Here is a 19,536-nt window from a genome sequence, read left to right as displayed (position 1 = left end):
CACACAATAATACTGAGAAAAACAAAATTACAACTTTCCTGCCCAACTAAAAACTTTGTTCCTACAAAGAGGAACTATACATCTAAAATAAAACCTAAATAATGGTAATAATACGTAAGTGGAAAACTGATTTATCTAGACGTGTCACTGTTTAGACCAAGCTTTCTCAACCAGGCTTTTGTGAATCCCTCAGGTTTCTTGAATGGGTGGGAGTTCATTAATTCTCAACCATATTCTGCATTATCATGCCATTTCTGGGGTTTCTCAAAGCCTGAAGAATGTCTTAGAGGTTTCTCAATGGTAAAATAGTTGATAAAGTCTGGTTTAAACATTTGCATCATACTTATTATTTCATAGAATTTAATTTTAACTATAATTATTTAAGCCTCAAGGCCTGCAGACAAGAAAAATATTTTAATCAAAAACATGATTATAAAACAAAAGAAGACCAAGGGGAACCCAAAGCATCAAAAGAGAGCAGGAACGGTGGAATGTGAAGCCCTGTTAAAACAGGAGTGCTGTGATTGTGCAGTGGTGCTTAACCAGCAACACCTTGCAACAGAAGGGAAATTTGTGCTCAGCAGTGTGTAAATCAGCCCTGATTCTGCAAACAGCAGACATTACATTTTGCTCAAGTAAGTTGTCTTTCAGCTTTTGATTGGGGCAAAAGGCAAACAGGGAGGGAGGACTCTCTGCTGTTCTGTGGAATTTTTCTAACACTGTGGCATAGATAACTTGGTGTAGTGGTTAGGAACATGGACTTCCGGTGATCCAGGTTTGATTCCCTGCTCTTCCCTCACATGCAACCAGCTGGTTGACCTTGGGCTCGCCACAGCACTGATAAAGCTGTTCTGACCAAGCAGTGATATCAGGGCTATCTCAGCCTCACCTACCTCACAGGGTGTCTCTTGTGGAGAGAGGAAAGGGAAGGCGATTGTAAGTTGCTTTGAGACTCCTTCGGGTTGAGAAAAGGGCCTATAAGAACCAACCTTTCTTCTTCTACCCAGACTACAGAGCTCAGTTCCCCTGAGATTGTACCCCATTGGATTCCCTGTCCTCCCCAGGCTCCCCCTCCCCCCAAAGTCTCCAACCTGGAACTGGCAACTCTACCACCCCAGGAGTGGCCACTCTAGTACAGAAGCATAGGTATTCTAGACCCAAAGCATACAGATTCTATGAATGTCACCTTCTGTCCTTTATTTCTGACCTTCATATTCTATTAATATTTTCAACATACTTTGAAGCATAATCAGACACGTAGGTTGTTCAGTAAAAACATTAATTGCGATCAAGAAGGTTTGCTGCAGGCTGTGATTGTTGTAACAGTTACCTCCTGCTGTTGAGTACTTTTGATTGAAACAGGTTGAAATGATCAGCAGGAATTTACTCTCCTTGGAGCTGAGATTACAGCTAAGTGTTTGATTCCTAACACCTCCCTAAATACACCCACCTCTATGTGCACTTGTGGCATCCTGCATTGCAAGACACTTTATCTTTAATCTAAAATATGTAGCATCATTAAAATCAGGCTCTTTAATGGTAGAAGACTGGGCGAGAACCCATGAAACATGAATTAAAGCAAATAAACTCAGGAAATTACAGATTTGTTCTATGTTAAGTGGGTGAAAGCCATTATTAAGACTACAATCAACAAATGTATAAACATGAGTGTTGGGAAGGAAAGAAAGAATTAGGGTTCTGGATAGGGAAGTCTTGTTCCACCAGTTCTTAAAAATTCGTTGAGGCAATCAATAAAAAAGTGCATATGAGACATTAGATATTATGTATTTAAACTTTCAAGAAACTTTTGATAAAATGCACAGTCACACCATCTTATGGATTAGGAATGCAGAATGCAGGAATAAATGCAGGAATAAATGGCCAGTTTCTCCTAAACTATGCTATTGCAACCAGGGTTTTATGAAACTTTGGGGTTTCTTCACCATCTTGGAAGGGTTTCCAAAATGGGTGGGTGTTAATTTTTTATATTTTAAAAAATTGTTAAATATTTATTGGGTGATATGACCAAATATGGTCATGTCGAGTCACCCACCCCTCTCAAAATGGCCAATAGGCCTGGAAGGGGTGGGAAGGGGAGAGGCTCCCGGTGGGTGTGTATACTGCTATGCTTCATAACCATATTCTGGATGATTGCACCACTTTGGGGGTTTCTCAAAGAATGTTTCAGGAGTTTCTCAATGGTAAAAAAAAGGAGAAAGACTGTCCTGAACTGCAAGATCTTTAAAAGATAGGAATTGGCAACAAAACTGCTTAATACACTGGTCCCCAACCTTTTTATCACCGGGGAGTGGTCAACACTTGACAATTTTACTGAGGACTGGGGGGGGGGTAGTCTTTTGCTGAGGGATGTTACTGCCGCCGCCTGAGCCCCTGCACCACTTGCTTTCCCGCTGGCGCCCCTGACTTCCTGCTGCCCGCTGGGGGGCACTGCCAGCAGCAGCTGTGCAGTCCCACGCCAAGGGGCAGCCCCAGCCATGGCACCCGCTGGAGAGCACTAAAGGTGAGCCGGCGGCAGAGTGGCAGGGCAGCCCCCTCGGCAGCAGCCGGGGAGGAGGATGAGGAGGAGCCGCAGCCCGGTACTGACTGTTCTATGGACTGGTCCCAGTCCCCGGACTGGGGGTTGGGGACCGCTGGTTTATTAGACACAGATTAGTCCTCTATGTAAATTAAGGTTTAGAGTTAAAGGTAAAGTACTCACTTTTTTACCAGACACCAAACAAAGTAAGACTTCTAAGTGTTGCCAACTGCCTGGGACAAAGTTGTCCTAACATCAATCTTTCCAAAAAAATAAGTGACTATAAAGCAAGTGACATTTAAAGATTTGGGAATAATTAAAAATGGCACCAAAAATGTCAGCTCAAAGTTCTGTTTCCAAAGACAAATTCGCTGGTATGCAAGAGTGAATAATAATAATACTATTGGAAGATAGATAACTGTTAATGGCATAAATGCATGGAATCCATAGATTTAGAGAAGACTAAGCAATTTGACTCAAAATCCTACTTGGATCTATCAAACGGAGCTTACTCCATTTGCATATGAAGCAACAGAGAAAACATGAATTCCTTAATGTATATCAGCCTGATTATTGTATATTAATTGCTACAAAACACCACACTAAAACAAGATAATTTTGTAAATATGCTACAAATGTCTACCCTATACCCCAAAATACCTCCTCCCCCCCTGTTCTTTGCATCCTTCTGTGTGGGAGGAGGTAGTTTTACCCTCACAGGTTCAAAATTGTGGGAATGTTCTATTAGTCAATCACAAAAGAAATTTGCAAGGCTACCCTATTCCATTTACTACTTTCTAAACAGCTCTTCCATCAGGCATTTGGTCAAGGCAAGTGAACAAGCCACTACCACCAACCAGAAGTCCCATAATCTGCACTCACTGAAAAAGGGACCACAGTGCAGACTGACCAAAGTGTTGTTGTTATTGAATACTAGTATACCACACTGTTTGTTGTGGCAGTTATTCAGTACTGTTATTATATAACATTGTTTTATACAAGTTCACTGTTAAGTTTCATATTGAATGTTCATTGTACTTTACCTCATATAAGAGTTATAATGTAAACCACCCTGAGCCAAAAGGGAGGGGAGTAGATAAATATAAACAAACAAAATAAATATTTTTAAAAATTGTTGGCTTAAACTACTCTGACTGCCTATTCTCACCTTCATTATAAAGGATCTGACCTAATGCTTGGTAAGAGAACACAATCACAGTTTGTTCTACCAATAGTCTATCAGTTTTAAGAACTGTCTCCTCCTTGGTAAGCCCACCAACTCCTTGATATCATCTTGTGAAGGCGTAAGTGGTGCCCAGAGGTACTGCTGAATGTACAGTCAGGTATGGAACATGTTCCTTCCCCACAAATTATTACTATGATACTAATATTGTGATCCTTTTGGGACTGTGTCAAGACTATCACTCTCTTCGCCCACGTATTTAATGGATGATTTTTGGTGGAACAGCTGTCTGGCTAGTGTATTTTAGTTTGTTTTACTGTTTGAGGCTTCATTTCATTTGACAATTTAAATGTTTTTCCTTAAGATTCATATCAATGGTCTTCTTCAGGAGAAAGGCAGGACACTCAGATTGTCCAGATAGGCCACCAGGGAAGGTAAAAAGCAACAGACTTCTTTTTTTGTAATGGATCACAGAAGTAACAGAACAGTCAAGAAGGACTCATCTGCTTAATATTGGAACAAAGATCATCTTGTGAAGCCGTAAGTGGTGCCCAGAGGTACTGCTGAATGTACAGTCAGGTATGGAACATGTTCCTAAAATAAACTAAAACAAACTAAAATACACTAGCCAGACAGTGTTCCACCAAAAATCAGTGGAGAATATATGCCTTGCAAGTCCCACTAATTGAGCCTCTTGTGGCGCAGGGTGGTAAGGCAGCCGTCTGAAAGCTTTGCCCATAAGGCTGGGAGTTCAATCCCAGCAGCCGGCTCAAGGTTGACTCAGCCTTCCATCCTTCCGAGGTCGGTAAAATGAGTACCCAGCTTGCTGGGGGGTAAACGGTAATGACTGGGGAAGGCACTGGCAAACCACCCCGTATTGAGTCTGCCATGAAAACGCTAGAGGGCGTCACCCCAAGGGTCAGACATGACTCGGTGCTTGCACAGGGGATACCTTTACCTTTACCTTTTAAGTCCCACTAATTTGATTTGGCATGAAGGCAGATTCATAATTGCTCCCAAACAATTGTGCTTACATTTTTTGCAGACACGTACGATGAAAAACAGCCATTATTTCACATCAAACTAATCCTCATTTCATTCTGCTATTATTCCTAAATCAAATATGAGAAATAATTAATGCCATAAGTTTAATAAATGCATTTATTTGCAATTGTCTCTTCCAAGTGGATATGGTAGGATTCCAATAAGCAGTTTCTGTGGAGACAGTCATGTTAGACCAGGGGTAGTCAAACTGCGGCCCTCCCGATGTCCATGGACTACAATTCCCACGAGCCCCTGCCAGCGAACGCTGGCAGGGGCTCGTGGGAATTGTAGTCCATGGACATCGGGAGGGCCGCAGTTTGACTACCCCTGTGTTAGACCATTACACTCAAAGATATAGATGGGTACAAACAGACAGAAGCAAGACAGAGGGAAGGATAATACTGCCTGCGCTATTTAATCTTCTGAGTGGCTCTTATATGATCTGGAAAGCAATGCAACAGACTGAAGCCCCAGACTTCTTGATCTTCTGTCCAAACTCCCTTCTCCACCCTCTTGTTTGTACTCATTAATGTATTCGAGTTTTTAATTTCAAGCTGGGAAATTATTGGCAATTTAGTGATGGAGCTTGAAGAGAGTGGGGGCTTCAGTGGGGTTGCCACAGAGTTCATTCCTCCATTTCTTCCAGGGGATCCAATCTTTGGAGTCTGGAGATCAGCCATAATGCTGGGAGATCTCCAGGTCTACCTGGAAGATGGTACCCATTTTATGTGTGTGTGTGTGTATGTGACCATATATACCTATAAATGCCTAGACTTTTGCAACTCGCTTTATGTAGGACTTCACTTGAAGCTGTTCCAGAAACTGCAACTAGTCCAGAATGCAGCAGTTTGGGTTCTTAGGAGAATCCAATGGAGAGCACATAATATACCTGCAGATTGGAGGCTGAATCAGATTCACGATATTGACTCTCATGTTCAAAGCCCTAAGCCAAGCTTTTGTGTAACCCTGGGGTTTCTTGACAGCCCTGGACCGGTTTCCCAATTGGAGTTATGTCAACCTGCCCCCCCCCATGGCCAATGATGGGCATGGGATGGATGGGGACGGGAGGATTCCTGGGTGGGCTTGTGCACAGCTATGGTTCCCAACCATAATCTGCACAGTCGTGCCACTTCTGGGGTTTCTCAAAGCCTGAAGGATGAGTCAGGAGGTAAAAACTGTTGAGAATGGGGTGGTTGCCCTAAACTGTCTGGGGCCCCTGTATCTTTAGGACTGGCTATTCCCCTACATCCCCTAAAGAGCATCAAGATCAAACGGCCAAAATCTGTTCAGAGCCTCCTGCCCCACAGAGAAAATACTGGCCTCAATCACATCTCTGACCTGTTGGAACGCTCTGACTGAAGAGATCAGGGCCCTCCGGCATCTTAGACAATTCCAGAGGGCCTGCCAAACAGCTGTTCTGACATGTCTATGGTTGAGGACAGGAAATAATACCTTGGGATGCTGGCCTCTCTGCCTGAAAACCACCCTGAACCTCAGGGGAGGGCGGTATATAAATGTCATAAATCCATCTGCAGACAGAAAACCCCTCCAAGCTCTGCTCAGCCATCACAGGGTAAATTTATAAGAGGAGGTTTCTATCGTTAACAATTGTTTTTAATTTTGTTGTTAACTGCCCTGAGCTAACATGGATAAGGGACTTCATAAATATTTATTATTGTTGTAAATATTATTTATTTTCTTCAGAGTAAGAACACATGTATCTACCAAAACTGGACTCCAATCATGAAAACTTGCACTACAGTAAACAGTTTAATATTTGCTATTCAAGCAATATGACTTTTTCAACTTTTAAAAGTCTTGTTGAAACGCTGCTCTTGCCAACAGAGAACAGCACAATGCAAACTGTCCGATCCTTCTATTATCTTTATAATTTTTTTTTAAAGTAGAGAGTTAGCTTAGTTTCACACCCAAAGGAAGATGTTTCTAATCATGTAACAAGCTTCTATTTGTGCGCCACAGCATCAGCCCAGGGCATGAACACAATGGTGTATTATACAGAAATTGGACTCAATCCAGAAGTGGTTACACATTAAAGCTGTAATTAGGCCTTGAAGGTCTTTAGCCGAAAGTTTATGATCTCACATTGGGCACTGCTAAATGAACCAACCAAATTGAGGTTGGAGATGAAGAAAGGAAAAAAAAACAACAACACTGTAACATTAACACCCTGATCTTCAATCCTTACTTGGAAACTAGTACTATCCATTTCACTGGGACAGTTTCACATAATGACTAGGGCAGAATTAGGGCAGATCGTATAAAAGGTTTCACTGCAATATTCATAAATGAAACAACCATGGGCTTTATTTGAAAGTAACAAACATTGCCAAAAATTACTCAATATCTAACCATTTATAAACCTAGGACTCTGAAAATCCATCAGTACACAATATGCCACTAACACCCATATATTTTTCTTATGCACAGCAAATCTGCGTCACAATTTTGAAATACAGTTAGGGATAGGGATTTTTTAAAATACAGTATTTCAGAAAGTGGTTAATCATCATCATCATCATTATCTGATTTATTACCCACCACTCTCAGCATGCCAGCTCGTGGCGGGTTACATAATGGTCCAATACAATAAAATACCCAATTAGAAACCCAATAAAACCCATATCCTTAAAAATGTATGTACAATCTGCAGGCAGCAACCCTACAAATACTTTCCTGGAAGTAAGGCCCATTCAATAACATGGGCCTCACTGCTGAGGAGTAGAGTTTCTAGTTCCCTCCTGGGCCTCCAGCGGGGGGCATGGGTTTAGGGTTACAGCAGTGGTCCCCAACCTTTCTGAGGCTGGGGACCGGCAGGGCATCGGTCCGCGGCTGCGGGCCGCACCCCGTGCATTGCGCATGCATGAATGCGCCATGCGCGACCTGGCCCTGGTTCCCTCTCCCCACCCTCCCGCAGTAAGAAGCTTCCCGGACCGCAAGCTTGCGGCCTGGGAAGTTTTTCACTGCGGAGGGGGGCGGGCGGGGAGAGGGAGCCGAGACCTGATGCCATGGCCTTCGCGGCCCAGCACCGGGCCGCGGCCCGCAGGTTGGGGACCACTGGGTTACAGGATCTAGGTTGGAGAACTCCTGGAGATTTGGGGAGGGGGTCCGGAAAAAACAAGGACCTCAGTGGGTTACATGACACACAGCCCATCCTCCATAGCATCCATTTTTTCCAGGGGAGCTGATCTCTGCAGTATGGAGGTGAGTTGTAATTCCAGGGGAGGATGGTATTCCTACTGAGTACACCTGCTCAGGTTTACTGCCTAAAAAGGGTTGCCAGCTCTGGGTTGGGAAATATCTGGAGGCTTTGGAGGTGGAGCTGAAGTGGGCAGGATTTGGAGTTAGGAGGGACCCCAGTGGTGTATAATGCCATGTAGCCTATCCTTCAAAGCAGCCATTTTCTCCAGGGGAAGTGATCTCTTTGGTATGGAGATGACCTGTAATTCTGGGGGATCCCCAAGTTCTACCTAGGGACTGGCATCCCTATCCCTAACACTGCTATCCTAAGCACAGTTATACCCTTCTCAGCCCACTAACTTAAGTGGACCTCTGCTTAGTCACCCTGCAAAGCTTCACTTTGTAAGTTTATCACATCCCACTTTGCTCTTAGAGGGGCCATGAGATATCTAATCTCACTTACTTAGTCAATGACTTTTATTTTTTTTTGCCCACAGTCCTACAAACTGCTAGAAACACAAGTTGTGTTCTGTTTTATAGTGACTGTTCAGGTACATTTCGAAAGGAAAGGATTTTTTTATGGGCGGTAGGAAAATTCCAATCTATAAAATACACAAATGGCATATAAATCTAAAAATGAGCATGGTAAACAAGAACAGTAACTCATGTACCCATTCAACAATGAATATCGATTTTGAATCAATATGAATTCCCATAGATTTGTTTTTCCAAGGAATTCCTTGCTGGAATTTTTTTACTACTATTTCCGCTTCTTCAAATGGAATCAGAAGTACCTGTTATGTAAGCACTTGTAAACATCATGCCCCATAGCACTAGTGTCCAACTCTAAGGTAGGGTTACTAACTCCAGATTGGGAAATTCCTGGATATTTGGGAATAGAGCCAGGGGAGGGTGGGGTCTGTGGCAGCGTATAATTCCAAGGAGTCACCATCCAAAGCAGCCATTTTCTGATGGGGATCTGACCTCTGGAGTCTGATCCAGGATATATCCAGCTGGAAGTTGGCAACCCGAACCATGCTACTAATAAGATGTTAGATGATAAATTTTCATCAGCCAACAGAAGTGTACATCACTAATTTCGTTTGGGGGATCTAACTTTTCATAATTACCAGGTTCTTTTTACTCTTTATTTCCACCTCCCAAGCCTCATTGGCTTCATTCTCCAAAGGCAGGGGTAGTCAACCTGCAGTCCTCCAGATGTTCATGGACTACAATTCCCATGAGCCCCTGCCAGCATTTGGGGATTGTAGTCCACGGACATCTGGAGGACCACAAGTTGACTACCCCTGTTTTAGGGTATTCCAGATGAGGACTCCCATCTTACTGTGCTCAGCAGTGCTTGCACTGGGAAAAAGTAGACATAGGATTAGAACTCCACAATCTCATCCTTAGAAAAGTCAAGCATCGAGCTCCATTAACAAAGGGCAACTCTGTCAACAGTCCAAAAATCCCCCCCAAAATAGGCATTCTATACAGGGAAAGAGACAGCTTATGTCCTACAGCTTGCCTCACACCCAGCTCAAAAAAAAAAAAAAAAAAAAAAAACAGACCAGTTGTAGAAAAGTTACCCGTCAAAAGGCTTGAGCACCCTGGCATAGGACCTCATTAATAGGCTGATCCAAGCTTCTTCAGCAGAACTGCAGTGCAAAGGTGTACTAACCTTTCACCAAACTAAGATTGCCTGCAGTTGCAGAAAAAAATGTCCTGTTGCAGCTGACTGATAGCCCTCTTTAGGTATTTGAAAGGTTGTCACTTGGAGGAGGGCAGGATGCTGTTTCTGTTGGCTGTAATGGGTTTAAACTACAAGTACGATGATATAGGCTAGATATTGGGAAAAAATTATCACAGTCAGAGTAGTTCAGCAGTGGAATAGGCTGCCTAAGGAGGTGGTGAGCTCCCCCTCACCGGCAGTCTTCAAGCAAAGGTTGGATACACACTTTTCTTGGATGCTTAGGGCTGATCCTGTGTTGAGCAGGGGGTTGGACTAGATGGCCTGTGTGGCCCCTTCCAACTCTATGATTCTATGACTTACAGCAGCCCTGCGGGGTTTTTCAAGACCAGATGTTCAGAGGTGGGTTGCCTCTGTCTTGTGACTCAGGAACCCCTTGGTGGTCTCTCATCCCAATACGAACCAGGGCTGACCCTGCTTACCTTGCCAGTTACCTCCATGCCAAGAAAAGCCTCCACACATTAAACCTCTATTAAAGGGAAAGGTCGTTTTCCCCCTCCGGGTTGTTGGCTACTCTACACCATACAAACAATTACAGTAGAGTCACAACCTTAGACACAATCTTAAAGTAATTTTATTTATAGTTAGTTGCAATAGGAGCTTATTCTGCTCCATCTTTCATACACCAGCCTTGCTACATTTTGCAAAACAAGTTCTTTAGTACTTTTACCAAATATAAAGGCAACCGCGTGCCTGGGAATCTCTCAGCCCAAACTGCTGTAAAATCCCATTATAAGCAAGGAAAAGATACCCATGGATGGGCTTTTATTGATTTCTTATGATTTTATGTTATATGCTTTAATTGCTTGTTTGTACTTCGTTGTCTGGCTTTGACAGGCCTCTTGCCTGTCAGCCTCCTAAATAAATGTGTTCCCAAATCAAAACCCTGCACCACATGCCTTCCAAACAGTCCACAGACTGAAAGAGAGCCATCCCTGTTACACTCATATATGTTTTCTACGGGGCTTTACGCACCGGGATCTTTGTAGCAAACTGGTCACTGAATGAAAAATCGCCATTTAAAATAGTGGAATTCGTCGTTATGCACACCTGCCTTTGTAGTGGAATCCAGTTGCGTTTTGTAGCGTTTCCCACAGGCTTCCGGTCTCGGCAGAAATCGCTAGAAAGGAAGCGCTATTGCCGAGCTCGTCCCGCCCCTGGCCGTCAAGCAGCCAATGGGCAGCCGTTAGCATGCTCCCAAACAGCCCCTTTCCCTTTAAGAAAGGTTTTTTTTTTAAAAAAACAGACCCATTGCAACGAATCTGTGTTAATTCGTTGCAACGGAGAGACCCATCCAGCTGCCTGGTGTGTTTGAGCTGTCATTTGATCGTTGCCACGCTCCCTCCGAGTGAAAAAAAAAATCCCCCCCCCTCTCACGGGCCCGATTTTCGGCTGAATGAATGTGTAAAAAATAAAGGGAAAATACATCAGCAAACGGGCTTCTCTGTTCTTTGTGCTTAGTGACTGAAGGGGAGGGACTGAAGCCGGGGAAGCCTCTAAACTGAAAGAGGCTCGCTGGTGCGTTTATCCCCGCTCGCTCGGAGGAAAAAAAAATGGCGATCGCTTCGCCGGAAGATCAGAGAAGAGAGCCAGGGGGAGGGACTTTGTAGAAACTGCAACAATGTTAATGCACAGGTCTTTTTCGCTAGTGTTGCAGATTGGTTGCAGGAGTGTATCGCTTTCCGGAGGGTGAATCCACTTTTGGGGATTTCCCTGAAAGCGCTACAAGGAAGCGCTTTTTGCAGATTGGTTTCAGGTGTGTGGCAGATTGTCGACGACGTTGTGCATAACAGCAAATCAGTAGCGTTTTCAATTGGCAACCATTGTGCTATTTTGAAGGCGTGCAAAAAGCCCCTACCACTCCTCCCTACAGGTCACTGAAGGCTGTTCTCTACCTGTTGCATACCTTGACTTTATTTATTCTGCCCTAAGCAGTCTCACATTGGCTTCTGAAGTAAGATGTGCTAGTGAATAGACCACAAATGTATTTAAAGGACTATATTAAACATTCATCAGCTTTAATCTCACAATAGTCAGAGTTGTACTTACAGCAGAACAGCTGCAACTCTCATTCAGCCACATTAGTATTTTGATAGGCAATTATCTGGGGGATCGAGGGAAAGCAGCACATTGGCTTTTTGTGCTTAGATAACCAAGAAAGAATTAACATAGCCCCAGTCTAGGTCAGATTATGATTGAAAAACAAAGAGGTGTTTTACTTCAACAACATCACACACACATTAACAGTTTGAAATAAACCTCACCAGCTGCTGTATCATGCAGAATGAGAGCTTGCACGCTAGATGGTGCTTCAATGTTCCTGCAGGTGTATTTACATCCTGGTTAGATTACTGTAATACACTTTATGTGGGGCTGCCTTTGGAAATGGTCAGGGAAACTTCACCTTGTCCAAAACACAGAAGCCAGGCTATTATCAGGGGAGAGATACAGGGATCTTGATATCTCGGCATAGAAAGATCTGCAGTGGTGACCCATTGTTTCCAGGCACAATTCGAAATGCTGGTTTAACATTCTAAAACTTTAAATGGATTAGAGTCAGGGTGCTTGAAGGACTGACCATTAAGATCTGTTCTCCATGTCCCCACCTTAAAAACTGAGGTGGGTGAAATCAGGAATAGCAGCGCCTTGCTTGTGGAATACGATTCTTTGTGAGGCTTCCCCTATTTGGCTTTGTTTTAGGCACTAGGCCAAAATGTTTCTGTTCACTCAGGCTTTTAATTAAGGAGTTGATTTTTTTTTAATTCTGTTTGAGCCTGGAAAGTGTTATTAAGATCTGTGATCTATTTTTATGATCTATTTCTATTATATAAATATAAAATTTACATATATATACACACACACACATGCACGTGCACATATGCAGAGCTGGGGCTTTTTAAATGCTGGATTTTAATTAATATCTTTTTATGTTTTGTTTTTATTATTTTCATTGTGTAAGCTCCCTTGGGTAGGTTCCTAGAGAGGCAATATAAAACTGTGCTAAATATGCAAAGCAAATCTACATAATACACTATGCCCAGAAATTTAGCTTTTAAAAATGAAAGGCAAAAAGTGGGAAGTTCAAAAATATTAACATGCACACATGCAGTAAAGTTATGTTTTGTAAGGCAAAAACTGGTATTCCAAAAACTGTTCTTAAAGAAAGACAGGCATAGCAAGTCACTGGAAATAAATAACAGAAAATAAAGAACAGATCATTTAACCAGCCCTGAGTAAAATTACTACATCCTGGCCATAATTAATAATTTTAACAACTTATAAACTACGGACAGGGATTGTAGCCAATTCCATTCAAGAATATCTACAGCTCAATTCAATTTTGCCATATATATAAAAAAAGGAATTTTCCAAAAATCTTGAGCACTATAGATCAGTTTGATCAGCTCCTTTTGCAAAATTGTAAAAAACCATCCTGAATGTTGCTTGGGTGGATATTAAAAAGGCAGTTTATTCAGTTCTTCATACATGGATCCTGAAAACACTAGAAATGATAGACATCAGGAAAAATTGTAATAACGTTTATCAAAACTGCCATGAATAAATGGAACAGCAAGCTGATAGTGAATGGAGAAGGAATTGGAACAGTTAATATCAACTGAGGAATTTTCCAAGGAGACACTCCATCACTGCTGCCCTTTATCATTGTCCTAATAGAACTCTCAATTGTTCTCAACAGGCCTAGGAATACCAGCTTTCACAGACAGGCCCAAAGGTTTTACACATTATATATGGACTAGCTTCAAAGCCTGTTCCTAAGAACGGGCCCTGAAAAGGTCCCCTCCCCTGGCCAGGCAGGTTAAGGTGGCTTTGGGCTGCAGCTCACAGCCAAATCAAGCTGGGCAGCTCATTAGCAGGGTCGAGACAGAGCTCCTTAGCAGGCAGTCAGCAGGCTGGGAGGCCCTGGTTAGCAAGCCCTCGACCCTTTGCCCAGGGCCCTCTCACCTGCTGCTGGCTCAAGGCACTGAGGCATCACAGAACAAAGAGGTTAGAGTCCAGGGATGGAGGGCGGGAGCCACAGGGGCAGGGCCAATCAGGACAAAGCTGGCTGCACCCTGATTGGCCCTATTCCAACTTGGACAGCTGGACACATCTCACCCCCTAGGCTGTTTCAGAAATATACAGAGGAACAACAATGGATAAGGATGAAAATGTATGGAAACTCATAATCAGAGATTAATTCTTTACTAAATAACAGTTCAAAGATTCAGCAATTAAATTTGGCCAGAGCTAACCTCAGCTCCAGAAGACAGAGTTGCTTGGAAAAGCCAGAATCCTGCAAAGATACCATACGCCTGCAGTTCCCAAGCACTTAGCTACATCTACAGTAATCATCCTCATGAATTCTCAGCTGTGATCAGGCTAACCTAGGCTAGCCTATTCTCACAAGATCTCAAAAACTAAGCAAGGCTGGAACTCGGACGGAAAACCAAGGATATCCAAAGCTGCTATGCAAAGGTAGGCAGCGACACACCACCTCTGTGCCTCTCTTGCCTTGAAAACCACATAAAGCAGGGGTAGTCAACCTGTGGTCCTCCAGATGTCCATGGACTACAATTCCCATGAGCTCCTGCCAGCGTTTGGAATTGTATCCCATGGACATCTGGAGGACCACAGGTTGACTACCCCCGGCATAAAGGATTGCCATAAGTGTACTGACACTTGATGGCTCTTCCGCCACCCAAGTGCTCTCAAGTGAAAACGAACTCATGCCTAGTCCTCATGGGATTTTCAAATAGCAAAGATAGCTTGCCATTACCTTCTTCAGCCTAGCAACCTGGTCTTCCTTGGTGCTTTCCCTCCCAAGTACCAACCAAGCTAATTCTGCTTAGCTTCCGAGCTCATCAGAATCCCTAATATATTTAAAATATTTGTGCTAAAGGTATCCCCTGTGCAAGCACCAGGTCATGTCTGACCCTTGGGGTGACCCCCTCTAGCGTTTTCATGGCAGACTCAATACGGGGTGGTTTGCCAGTGCCCTCCCCAGTCATTACCGTTTACCTCCCAGCAAGCTGGGTACTCATTTTACCAATCTCAGAAGGATGGAAGGCTGAGTCAACCTTGAGCCGGCTGCTGGGATCATACTTATTGCATTTCCATGCAAGAACAAAGCAGACCTCTTCCCCCCGCCCTGTAAAAGATATCTGTCATTCAACCCCCCTCAAAAGCCCTGGCAAACAGGCAGGCCTTTCCAGTATCGCCTGAAGATCTCCAAGGAGATTCCATTCCACAGAACTGTAGCCTCAGTGGAAAAGGCCCAGGCTCTGGTTGATGTCAGGCAGATCACCCTGAGTGGTGGCGTTTCTGCCAATCATAAGTTAAAAGTTTGGATGAAAAATATACTGTGACCACAGCATGACTCTAATCACGACCACAAGGGTGCTAACTGGATAAGAAGCCCTCAGCCCATCTGACACAATCCCAAGCACCAAAAAGTTATCAAGACATGCAAATAACAACTATGAACACCCCATAACATTACAATGCATTACCTTATCACAATCTTTTCCCACAAGGCTGGAAGATTTTTTTAAAAAATGTGTGCACTGCAGTAATGCAATTTGAGGGATTAAGAAAAACATGAAAGGCTTTTTACATCTCTACATAAGAGAGAAAGGAAGGAAGCTACGGTTTGCAACGCACTTTTCCTGCGAGTAAGCCCCGCAGAAAGGAGCAGGGCTTACTTCTGAGTAATGCCCAGAGGGAGATATAGGGCCATGACTTTACTCTCCCTCAATGCACCACATGGCTGCCTCCCACCATTTCCAGAACGCCCCTACCCCCCCACCCCAGAATTAACCCTACCAGTTCTGCCGCAAACACACACACACCCCACACCAGCCCCTTCGCGCGAAGGAACTGCGGCGCTCTTCCACACCACCGGCCTCTTCACAGCATCGGTAACCCTGGCAACCTCCGCCCGGCCGGCCATTGGACCGTTTAATACCAGCCGGCGGCCAATGGGCGCGCCCCGGGAGCCAGTCTCCGCCAATGGGGGCGAGGCGCTGGGCAGGGCGCCTTGTTGACGTCTGCCGAGGCGAGCGAGGGGGGTGCTGGAAGGGGCGGGAAGAAGGGAGCGGCGAGCCCGCGAGGGAGGCGGCGTTGGCGGCGGCGTCGTCGGTGCTGCTCGGCGGTGGCACGTTATCCCCGCGACCATGGACACCCCGGGGTAGGGCCCCTCTCCCTGCGGGGTGGCTGCGGCCTCTCCGCGCCCGCCGAGACGCAGCGCCCGCGGTGAGTGAAGCGCCCCGGCTCCCTTGCAGGCGAGGGAAGGAGGTAGCGCTGCGGGGAGAGGAGAGGAGGGGAGGGAGAAGGAGGACGTGAGAGGAGCTGCGAGCCTGGAGGGTGGGGGGACCTCCCTCTTGGACAGCAGGGAAAGGAGCACGGGAGGCACTCTCTGCCCTGCCCGGGAAATCGGCGCCCTCTCTCCTCTGCAAGCCGCTCCCCCCCCCCCCCCAACTCTCCCGTGCATTTCTCTGCCTTGCTTTGCCCGCGTCTCCTGTGCTTTGCCTTCCTCGCGCACTTGGCTTTCGCTTGAAATCTTTCCCTGCTCGGAGAGCTCTCTCCCTTTCTTTGGCTGGGTCCTTAAATGGCCCCTCCCTGGGTGCTGGGTTTCCATTTGGCCCTCTTTCCCCCCCCCCTCTTCAGCCCGCATTACCCTTTGCCCCTCATCGTAGTCCCGGGAAGCTCGGGTCTTCGACCCCCTTTCCCAAATATTCACGTGTTTACCCTCTAAGTAACCTTTCCCGTTTGTCGCGCCTTTCCTTCTCCCCTGAACAAGAGAGGCAGAGTTCATTTTCTGCCCCAGCATATTGATCTTCCGAGCACTCTTTCCTATCCTCCGTGGCCTTTCTCTTTCCCAGCAGTTTATTCTGAACAAGCTCCACCTAAATATCTTTCCCATATCCCTTTAGCAACTTCCCTTATGCAGATTTCTCCCTCTTTAGAACCTGTCTCCTGTGTCATTTCTTGCACAATCTGGTCTCCTGCATTTCGTCTGCCTTTCTCAGTTACATTTTTCTGTGGAATTACCATTCCCTACCAGACATCTTTTGCTTAATAGGCTTCCTTTCCCTTCCTAGATTTCCCCCAGGACCTCAGATACTCCCTTCCTTAAAAACTCTTTCCAATGGCATCCTGATTTCCCTCTTCATAACCTTCCTTGTACTCTGTTTAGATGAGTCTTGACCTTCATTCCTCCAAAAACATTTCTTTAAATCAATTGTTTCCCTCTTGGGTTTGGGCTGTCCTCAGGGTGAGTGTCCTCGGATTCAGTCCAAGCTTTGTTACCTTATGCAGTACAAGATTTCTTTTCAGTGTTTTTCTCTGCACTTTCTCCATTCTTAGAGCCCTAGTAAAACTATACATCCCTTCTGTCTGCATAAGCCTTTTCAATCCTCTTCTCTGCATTTTTGCATGTCTCTTAAATCATTGCAATTATCTGCCTCTTCCTTCACCCCTGCCTTCCCCATTGCTTTATTGCAGAAATTCCTTCCTGCTTTTTGAGCCCCTCTGTAACCTTCACTCCCACACTTCTTCCTCTTACCGTGCTCATCGTCCCTGGACTTCTGATTGCTTCTCTCTTTACCTGCAATCCCTCCTTACTTGTCCTTGCCCTCCCCTCCATGTTCCTCCCATTTGCTCCCAAAAGCTACTGTGACCAGACTGGAACAGTGAATCCGTGTAAAGCCTGTAGCTCATTTTCTGCAGCTACTACCCTTCTGTCGTCACCCCAGCCCTGTAGTGATGAGGGAGGGAGAGACCAGCAGCAGTGGCTGCCTGGTTTTGGCTGCATGTTCCAGGAGTGCGACAGACGGCGGTGTATGTGGACGGAAGCTGTTTGCGCTCTGGGCGAATAAGAAGGCAGGTGTGTGCCTGTGTGTGGGAGGGGGACACGCTGTTTGTTCCTGGAGCTCTCTGATAGTGCAGGAATGCTCGGTATGCCTTGGAAAGCCATTGCAACAGATTGCTCCTTGCCCGGCTCTCTAGCAGCCAAAGGTCACCAGACCATCTCCACGGCAGCAAGTGAGCAAGCTTTTCCGTGCTGCCTGCAGAGAGAATGTGGGAGCTGTATTTGTACTGAGCTTGGTACTTGCACAGGATCAGGTTAGATTCTCTGTCACGTTGCTTCACTTGGAGAGCAATTCTGAAGGCCCTTGTGATGATCATGGCTGAGGCATATCCCCATTGAGCAGCGTGTGCCAACTTCTTATGGAAGCGTCCTTCTGGTTAGCATCTTATTAGATGTTTCAGTGCAGGACAATAGAAAATGAGTAGCTGTGCGAGCAGTGATGTAGGAAATGGGAGAAAAATGGGCAAGAGGGGAAGGAGGGTCAATCTGCATGTCACTGAGGAATGTCTTTCAACGGTGTCTCTTGTGCATTCCTTTCTTTGGCCTGCAACTCAACTTGGAGACGTCTTCATATGGCACTTTCTCATTAGAGAAAGAGAACTGCTTCTTGTTGTGTTGAATAACTATTTTAAAAAAAAAACACAAACCCAGAGTGAATTGCTTCTTATCGGTACTGAACTGCATTTACACCCCTATTATGCCTATCATGCCTATCTGGAAAAGAACAGAGAAAGCAGTGTTTTACAGGAGATGGGACAGCGGGAACTGTCTGGTACTGTTAAATCACTGGGCGTGTCAACTGCCCATTGAAAGGCCACAGAAGGGGCAGCAAGACACAACAATTGGCAACATGTCTTCCCCCCCAGATTTATGTTTAGTAGTACCACGTATTAGGTCTGTTTGTCTATTCAAGTTGCCAGAGCCATTTAACTTGATATTTGCAAGGCGGGACAAGGGTGCTTGGGCCAAGTAGTTGGGGGGAGAGAGCTTTAGGAAAGTTTAGAGCACAATAGTTGAGCTGTAGGTGAAAAGGGAATAATGTGCATGCCTGAACATGAACTAAAATTAGTTGTTTTCTGTTTGATTGTTTTTTTTTTCCTTTTTACTACTAGTTGAAAGAAAATAATTACAGTCTTGGGTAAGGAAGAAATTGTAGTGGTAGCTGCCAAGCAAGTTCAAAGCATACTGCAAGAAACGTTGTCCTGACATGTTTGGGGCAGTTTTAGTAAATTGGACATTGTGATTAGGCTTGTTAGGCTTAGCTGCAAGGCATCGGTTCATAAGCATTTTAAAATTTGTACTGTACTCTGCACCAAAATAGGTATTCTGTTATTCTGGCGTGGTACATTACATCCATAATGTTTGAAGAGGTCTGTGGTCTGTATGCTGAATAATATTTAATTGAAGAAGAGTGCATTTTACTCAAAAGCTGGTTTCCTGTTTCTATACCAGTATGAAATGTTAATTTTTTTTTTGAGTGGGAAGCATGTCTGTGCAGTCTCACTGGTGTTGGGTACAGTTCTGTGCGTAGCGTGGTGGAGTGATTGTTACATGAAAAATGTGAAGCTTCTTGAGTGACTATGCACATAAGATTCAAAGGTGATGAATTATCATCATGCCACTGAAGGAGTGTGTATGCTGGTGTGTTTGGATAGATGACTTGTAATTACAGCAGCAAGCAATTTGGTGAACTGTGTTCCCCTCTGTTGCTGAGTGGTGTTAAAATGCATCTTAATGCTAGGGAAGGCTGGAATCTGAAGGCTGCTATGCTACAGTGCTTATCAAAAGATTTAAGCACAATAACCCCTTTGTAAGTAAATAAATAAACACACACACACACCCTTAACATCTTCCCCAAATCATAGAATTGGAACAGGCCATACAGACCATCTAGTCTAACCTCCTGATTAATGCAGGATTGGCCTAAAGCAGGGGTAGTTAAACTGCGGCCCTCC

At 44.7% G+C, this 19,536-nt stretch overlaps 2 protein-coding genes across 13 annotated transcripts in view; one reads left to right on the top strand and one right to left on the bottom strand.

Annotated features, from left to right (window-relative positions):
* CCDC148 (coiled-coil domain containing 148) overlaps positions 1-15,676 on the bottom strand; it is a 171,744-nt gene extending 156,068 nt beyond the window's left edge. Inside the window, exon 1 of one of the 4 annotated variants that reach the window (XM_077319991.1) lies at positions 15,561-15,676. In XM_077319991.1, the coding sequence (XP_077176106.1) occupies positions 15,561-15,661 (101 nt within the window). In that variant the 5' untranslated portion in view covers positions 15,662-15,676. Of the gene's footprint in view, positions 1-11,975; positions 12,050-15,221; positions 15,410-15,534 lie in introns of those variants that run through there. The other 3 variants (XM_077319993.1, XM_077319994.1, XM_077319995.1) reach the window with 3 other exon arrangements.
* Positions 15,677-15,787: 111 nt separating this feature from the next.
* Positions 15,788-19,536, top strand: part of PKP4 (plakophilin 4) — a 149,221-nt gene continuing 145,472 nt past the window's right edge. For 5 of the 9 annotated variants that reach the window (XM_077319988.1, XM_077319983.1, XM_077319987.1 and 2 more), the window contains exon 1: positions 15,789-15,963. The gene's annotated coding sequence lies outside the window, so the exon portion shown is untranslated. Of the gene's footprint in view, positions 15,964-19,536 lie in introns of all 9 variants that reach the window. The other 4 variants (XM_077319986.1, XM_077319990.1, XM_077319985.1 and 1 more) reach the window with 2 other exon arrangements.

Source organism: Paroedura picta, chromosome 2 (assembly GCF_049243985.1).
Source record: "Paroedura picta isolate Pp20150507F chromosome 2, Ppicta_v3.0, whole genome shotgun sequence".
NCBI classification, from domain to species: domain Eukaryota; kingdom Metazoa; phylum Chordata; class Lepidosauria; order Squamata; family Gekkonidae; genus Paroedura; species Paroedura picta.
This window is presented reverse-complemented; position numbering and strand designations above follow the sequence as displayed.